The sequence below is a fragment of the Chrysochloris asiatica genome, unplaced genomic scaffold (genome assembly GCF_000296735.1).
Source record: "Chrysochloris asiatica unplaced genomic scaffold, ChrAsi1.0 scaffold00315, whole genome shotgun sequence".
NCBI lineage: Eukaryota > Metazoa > Chordata > Mammalia > Afrosoricida > Chrysochloridae > Chrysochloris > Chrysochloris asiatica.
The window spans coordinates 235,995-243,885 of NW_006408833.1; the positions used below are offsets into that span (position 1 = coordinate 235,995).

Here is a 7,891-nt window from a genome sequence, read left to right on the forward strand (position 1 = left end):
TGGTGACTGTGGGTGATGAGGGTGGGAGTAGGAGCCTCCGGGTGGACGAGATCCAGGGCCCCCAGCTGCCCCTGATGCTGGCATCATCTGTGGGTGGTGACTGAAGATGAAGTGCTTGGGGCCCTGCTTGTGGGCTGGAGGGTGCTGAGGGGCAGGACTGTACAGGGGCAATGGGGATGTAGGCTGGTGTAGGGGGTGGCGGCCATGTGGGGCAAACTGAGGGTGTCCTCCTGCCCCTCGTCTGGGAGCCCTGCCTGGCCGGCCCAAGGTATAGTGCTGGGGGCCTGGGACTGGACCATGTGCATGGAAGTGGCGATGTGGGCCCACGGGTGGAGCTGAGGCGGGAGGTGGTGGAATGGAGCCCAGTTGGGGTAGGGGTGGGGGCTGCTGAGGAGGTGGGGGTAGAGGGGGTTGCTGGGGTGGGAGGTAAGGCGGTGGGGCAGGGCCTGGTCCTTGGCAATACTGGGCATGCAGGGCCTGGAGCTTGGACTGCCCATCAGGCAGCACCCCCAGGCCACCATGACTGTGACCGTGGTGGTGATGGTGGTGGTGGTGGTGGGTGGAAGAAGCAGATGAAGAGGAAGCAGAGGCCTGGCCTGTTGGTGGTGGTGGCATCTGGAAGGGCCCCTTGCCCCGCTTGCTTCCAAATAGGGAGCCCAGGAAGGATGAGGAGTTGGAGACGGGCCTCTGGCTCTTGTACTCCTCTGGCGGCGGGGGTGGGGGCGGAGGTGGCATCCTCTGGTGAGGGCGTGGACTGCTAATAACAGACCCCTGGAAGGGGGGAGGGGAGGAAGTCAGGCCAGCCTAAATGTCCTAAACCCCCAACCCTAAACTCCACCCCTGTCCCTAAGGGCTGGAGCTAGGGAGACAGAACTCCCAAGTCATGATAATAATAATAAAATCATCATCCTGTACTTGTATATGGGGCTTCCCAACTTACAAAGCTCTGCTGTCACATTCACTATCTCATCTGAGCCTCAGCGAAAGGAAGAATTAGTATTACCTCTTTATTACCCCCATTTTGCAGGCAGGAAAAATGTTAGGCCCAGAGAGGCAGAGTGGCTTGCTCAGGGTCAAAGAGCAAGACTTGGAGGTAAGAGCTTCTTATGACCCAACTCCAAAGGCATCACTACTCAGAGTCTGCCCTGGGGTTGAGATGGGGCATGGGAGAGTGGAAGACAGACTGAGAGACAGGCAGAGTGAGGACAGACAGAGTTGAGGACAGATGGAGAGAATGGTTGGCTGGTATAGGCAGCCACACGGTTCCCAGCATGGAAGGGTGGAAGCAACAGGTCCCCTCCTCCTCTGGGGTTCCATGGCCAGGGAAGGGCTCATGCAGAGGACGAGTGGGGCAAGAGCTGGCACTTACTTCGATGGTGCTGTCCAGCGATCCCACGCTGTTACGCCGCCCCCGCTTCCCTGCACCCACAAGCAAGGAGCCCAGCGTCAGAGCAGCAACCCCTCCTCCCCACCCGGCTGGGCACCAGGCCTGGGCCCCTCCCGGGGACAGACACCCCATTATCCCTTTCCCCCATTGAAGAGGGGGATGTGGGAAGGAGGAGAGATGAAGAAGGAGAAGAGAGAGGAGGAAAAGATGGAGAAGGAGGAGAGGTGGTACAGGAGAGATAGAAGCGGAAAAAGAGGAGGAACGGTGGAGCAGTGAGAGAGAGGGGCTAAGACTTGTGGCCCCACTTTACACTCCCTGACCCAAACCCTGGGCTCCACCTGTTCTGACCTGGCTACCAGGCCCCCTGTAGCACAGTGCCCAGGGCTCTGGATTAAGGTAGGGTATGTGTGTGTGGCAGGTTGAGGGAAGGCTAGTGGTCAGTGATAGGAGGCAAAGAGGACACCCGGTCCCGCATCTCCCCAGCTAGGACAGAGATCCAAGAAACTTACCTGCATCAGAGAGATCTCGCAGGGAACTGCTGAGTGCACCCCGTTTGAGCCCATCGCCTGCCCCGTAAGTGTCCTCCAGGCTACTGCGGGCCAGTGTCCCATTCACTGAGTCTTTGGTCCCTCCAGGCTGTGAGGCATTAGGCCGCATCATACCTTTCTGCTTCTCCAGTTCCGCTGGGTGGCAGTGGGGGAGGCAGAGAGCAAAGGTCAGGAACAGGAGTGAGACTCCACCTGACTGACCCCAGCCCTCTCTCTGTCCCCTAGGCCTCCTGCTTTGCCCTCTGAATAGGCAGTGCATGTTTTCCCCCAAGCCTCAGCTTCAACTCTGAGGCTCCTTCAGTACCCAGCCCATCTTGCACCATCTCCTCTTGTGCAGTCTTCCCTTCAGCTTTTTCAAAGCTTGCTCTTCCTAATTCTTTTCTCCTCCTTATTTCTGCCCTTCCCGATTCTCTCTCAATCTTGTTTCCCAAACCCCTTTTCCCTTTATCAAAGAACTTCCCAGAAGATGGCTTCCTGGAGGGACAGGCAGGCCCTTGTGGCCTATGGCAAAGGGCAATTTTTCCAGAGCTCCCTCAGTTCTCCAATACCTTGCTCCAGAGCAGAGAGACTCCTGGAAGAACAGGAGCAGGAAAATGACAGGAATTGAATTGTCTATTACGTGCCGGCAGGCAGTAGGCTGGGTGCTAGACATCATACTTCATCTCTCTCAAGTCTCATAACAGTTCTGAGGTAACTATTATCATCCACATTTTTCAAAGGAAGAAACTGAGAATCAGAGAAGTCATAGAGCTTGTCCAGGGTCTTATAGCTGGGAAAAGTGGAGCTGACACTCTAGGAGCATGTCTGCCTGACTCTGGAGCCTGTGTTCTCTAGGCCTCCCTACATCCCACCTCTCTACAGACATCAAGGATATACTTTTGCCTGTTGCCTTCCCCTCCTTTTGATATGCTAATGTATCTCTCTCAATTTCCCCAGGGTCTGTATTAAACTGAGATTTCCCCTTGACTAACTTGTCTCTCATACTTTGGACATATTGTCAGGAGGGACCAGTCACTGGAGAAGGATATCATGTTTGGTAAGGTCGAGGGTCAGAGAAAAAGAGGAAGACCCCCAACGAGATTGGATTGGCCAAGTGACAGCATCCATGGACTCAAGCGTGGCAACAGTAGTGAGGTTGGCCCAGGATCGGGCAGTGTTTCGTTCTGCTGTGCATAAGGTCCCTATGAGTTGGTACCGACTCGATGGCACCTAACAACAACAAGCTGACTAGTAGAGTGGATCCTGGAACTGTGGATCCTGTTACTTAACTGTGGCAAGGAACTGGAACTGCTTAGCCTGGAGAAGAGAAAACTTGGAGGGTATTGGGAGGAAAGAGATGTAATCACTATTTTCCATCATGTTACATATGGAGGCTGGGAGGTTAGGTCACTGGGACTCAGCTCAAAAGATGTAGGGAGAGTACAAGAAAGGGTGGGAAGGAGAATAGCATTTGTTGAATACCTAAGATGTGTTAGAATGTGTCATCTACCTTAACTCATTTGATCTCCATCACTATCCTAATTTAATGTATGAAGAAACGGGGGCTCAGAAGGTTAAGCAGCTTCCCCTAGTTTACCCATATAAGAAGTAGCATACCTGGGGTCTGCAAATAGAGTCCTACACCTTCAATACCCTATTCTTTTCCTTGCTGTGTTTCAATAAAAGGAAGAGTTGGCTCATAATTAGGGCTTGGAAGAAGAATCTGAGGTTGGTTGCAAAGTACTGAACCCCTTGTCACTGAAGGTATTCAGATAGAGGCTGAAAGGTTCTTGGAATGAGGGTAGGAAGGTTGGACAGGCTAACTCTTAACCTTGAGATTATCAGAGGGCAGGATTCTTGGTTTCTGCAGGGCAGCATATTAGGAGAGGGGAAAAGAAGTGTGGTTAGGCTACTCACACTCCACACGGTATTTCTCCATCTCCTGCACCTCGGCAATGGACTCTCGTAGATCAGATGTGAAGCGTAGCCGGTCCTGGAGGCTGGGAGCATTGAAGATGATGAGGACTTTTCGCTCCCCGCCAGGTACTGCAGATAGCAACTTGATCCCAAACTGATAATCTGTGGAGAAAGAGAGATAGCAGGATAGGGCACTTCTGTCAGAATTGAAGCAAGGTAGCTCAGAAGTCATATGGGTTTTCTAATGTTCAACTCTGATCATGCCTCTTATCTGTTCAAGAATCTTTAGTGACTCCCCTTTGCCCCACAAACCCCCAAGCTTCTGGTAGTCATGGTTCTGTTACTCCCTACACTCTAGGGTATAAAGGCAAACTGAACTCTGTGCTGTTCTCTAGAAACCCCGGACTTTACATCTCTGCCTATACTCACACTGCAACTGCTGACCAGAATGTCCCCCAACAAAACTGGATCCATTCACCAAGTCAGAGTGATAGCCATATATCTTCAGCCTCCTCTCCTTCTGTCCTTTGCCTCCTCCAGCCCAGAAAACACACACACCATGGTTTCTCTGCAAAGACCCAGAGGCTAGACCCAAGCCCTACTCCACCCTGGCCTGCCCTTTATCCTGGGACCAAGTAGGTGCTTTGAAGACATTATCAGTACCAGTACTGGTTGTGATCGAATCCATTATGACTCATGGTGACCCCATGTGTGCAGAGTAGAACTGTTCCTTAGGTTTTCAATCAACCTTTCCGAAGTGGATTGCTGGGCCTTTCTTCCAAGGTGCCTCTGGGTGAGTTAGTAGTCTAACATTTAACCATTTATACCATGCAGGGATTACTTGTAGGTTTTAGCCTAGTTGTAAAAGACTCCAAAAACTGGAGGCTGATACAGATGAATAGTTGGCTGGGAGAAGCTGCTATGGGAGGCTAGTGTGGATGAAGGATTAGCATGCAAGCCCTGGCATAGACTCTTGGGCCGCTGGGATTCAAGAAAGGACTCACATGAATTCTGGAAGAGCTGCATGTGCATTTCTACGAGGGGAAAGGATTGACGGAAGCTGTATGTCACCAAGATCTTCTTCTTTTGGAAAATTTTGGTAACCTTTGGCAGGGATGGGGAAAAGACAAGAGGTAGGGTTGGAGTGAGAAATTTCCACATGCACCTATTTCCAGTATCTTCCCTCCCCTCCCATCCCAGAGAAATGGACATATACAGATGAACACACATACCCACAAGTTGGGCAGAACTGAAGCTTCAGAAGTAAAATGGGGAAGATGGGAAGAAAAGGCAAGTTCCTGATGTAAGGATAATGCACAACAGGCATTTGAGATTTTTACAAGAATTAATTGAATGCTGCTTCCCTTCAGGAAGCCTTTCCTAACACCCCACATAGATAGATAGGTTTTTAGTTTTGTTTTCCCCCTTCTCTTGAGATTCCAGAGCAAAGGTTCAGTTCCTTTCACTCCTCAGGCTGAGATATGATTGCCCCCTGCTGGATTGGGAATGCCAAAGCAGGGGTCTAGTTTTAATGTCTCTCACCAACTTTCACTGAGCCTAGTGGCCATACTTTATGGCACTGTAGAATAAAGCACTAGACTGCAAGGTTGGTTTGAACGGCAAGGTTGGAGGTTCAAACCCACCAGCCGTTCCTCAGAAACCCTATACAGGGTCACTAAGAGAACCGGCTCCACAGCACTTAACAATGACCAAATATTTGGACATTCAGGACTCAATTAACATAGGTTTCAATTAACATTGGAGGCCTGGTGTGGCACTGTAGGATGAGCACTGGCCTTCAGGGTGGGTTTGAACTGCAAGGTTGGTGGTTCAAAGTCACCAGCCATTCCTCGGAAACCCTATAACAGGGTTGCTATGAGTTGGAACCGACTCAATGGCACTTAACAATAGTAACAACAACACTTCAACCATCTGGGCTGTTGAGGTGGACAAGGACATTTCCTACTACTTCCCAGGTGGTAAATCTGTCATTTCTCCTAGTCATTTTCTGCCCTTGTGTGGCTGTCACTATATCCAAATGGATTTTTGAGGAAGAAGAAGGATAGAGAAGGCCTATACCGTGCCCAAGATCCCATAGATAACATGGCAAAGAACCTCATCCCACCACACCACTCTATCCACCAATACAAAAATGGTTCACACCAGACCAGAGTTCAAGCTCACCATCTCCCTTCCGTTTCCTCCCCCACAGTACTCATACCACAAGGAGATCATTGAAGAGGAAGACCTCCCGCTGATGCAACCCTAGTCTCTGGGGGCGGTTTGGATCTGGCACCTCATAGAGCTGGCAGCAGCAAACCAGTCGACGGTGAGGGAGAGACAGGACCTAGACAGGCACCATGAAGAAATAGGTGTCAGTAAGACCAGCTCAGCAGCTTCAAGCCTCCAGCACCTTAACATCCAACAGCAAAAGGAAGTTTATCTCTGTCACTCTAATACAAGGTTTAAGTGCTTCTGCTGCCTTGCCTTTGTCCCTGTGTAGTTCCTTCTGTCCAGAATGCCTTTCTTAGCCAGCTAATGCTAATGTTATGTCATATGACCTCTCCCTCTTTAGTGCTCTTCGTATCTAGACTATATTATTAACTAGGTATTATTTGTGTTTTTATCTGACACCCTCACTGATTTGTGAGCACTCCCAAGGACAGACACCATGTCTGATTCATATCCCTGTCTTTGTGCCCAGTGAAATGCCAGGCTCAGTGGAAAAGCATCTGTAAATGTTTGCTAACTATATTGTATGTTACTGCTTTTGTTACCAGCTTGACTTTTCCCTTGGGATGGACAGGCAAAACCAGAGATAGGAAGGATGCTAATATTTATACTACATGAATGATGTGCCTTGAAACATAACATGCTAGATGTATTCATATAGACCATTTCACTTAATTATCATCCACTCTATTTGGTAAGGGAACCCAGGACTCAGAGAGGTCTAGTGATTGTCCAAGCAATGTCAGAGACGGAACAGATCCCTATCTCCTCAGCAGCCTCCCAAGGCACTTACCGGTTTCTTGCCGACGATCATGCGCTCCACAGCCTGCACCTGGGACACATGGTCATCATTGGTCCTTAGTTCGCGTCCCTGGATGCGTTGGTAGATGCCCACCAGGAGGTCTCGGGGGATGTCTTCACCATTGTCAACCCCTAGGTTGGGGGAGTAACACAGGGATATAACACAAAAATATATTGAGTGGGTGGTAGGGGTTCTACACAACACCCCACACCTAGGCATGGGCCATGATAATGGTCAGAATTGGAGGGAATGGGCCCCTTAAATCCTTCAGTCAGGACAAGGGCCAGGTAAGGTGACCTTCAGGAAAACAGCCAATTGCGTTTTCCCCTGGAGTGAGGATTTTGTCAAACAATTAACTGTGATTAAAACAATCAGATACTATTTTTTTCTAATTAGCAAAATAATACCCAGTGTTAGTAAGAGTGCAAGGAAGTGGACTATTTTGAAAGGTAATTTGGTAAGAGCCTAAATATTGATACCCAGTGATTCCTCTTCTAGAAATCTGCCCTAGGAAATTAATCAGAAATATACACAAAGGTATATTCACTGTTATTTATGATAGGGAAAATTTTGAAACAACCTAAGTTCTAACCAGAGAAAAATAGTTAAGTAAACTATAGTATATTCATTTAACAAAATAATATACAACTATTTTATGTAGCACTGTGGGATAAGGCACTGAACTGCAAGGTCGGTGGTTCAAACTCACTAGCCGGTCCTTGGAGACCCTATACAGGGCTGCTGTGAGTCCGAACCTCGACAGCACTTAACAACAACAACAATTAAAGCTTGATGTTTAAGAGAAGATCTCAATGGCATGAGAAAATTCTTATGTGAGAAGAACAACATAATAAACTGCATGCATAGCATGAGGAAAAAAGACTAGAAAATACCAAAAGTGACCAATTTTAGGTAATTAAAAGACATTTTTTTCTATTCCCCCAAATTTTTGAAATGAGCATGTATTACTTTTGTTTGTTTGCTCATTTACTTAATATTTGTGACAGGGACTAATATATATATATA

General features: G+C 48.8%; 1 protein-coding gene across 1 annotated transcript in view; it reads right to left on the bottom strand.

Moving 5' to 3' along the window:
• The window catches only part of IQSEC2 (IQ motif and Sec7 domain 2), a 131,797-nt gene that overhangs the window by 243 nt on the left and 123,663 nt on the right, over nucleotides 1-7,891 (bottom strand). The window contains exons 9-15 of the mRNA XM_006875264.1: nucleotides 6,857-6,996; nucleotides 6,053-6,178; nucleotides 4,836-4,935; nucleotides 3,832-3,993; nucleotides 1,897-2,070; nucleotides 1,370-1,419; nucleotides 7-771 (exon numbers count right to left, since the gene is read on the bottom strand). Coding sequence (XP_006875326.1) covers nucleotides 7-771; nucleotides 1,370-1,419; nucleotides 1,897-2,070; nucleotides 3,832-3,993; nucleotides 4,836-4,935; nucleotides 6,053-6,178; nucleotides 6,857-6,996 — 1,517 coding nt within the window. The remainder of the gene's footprint in view (nucleotides 1-6; nucleotides 772-1,369; nucleotides 1,420-1,896; nucleotides 2,071-3,831; nucleotides 3,994-4,835; nucleotides 4,936-6,052; nucleotides 6,179-6,856; nucleotides 6,997-7,891) is intronic.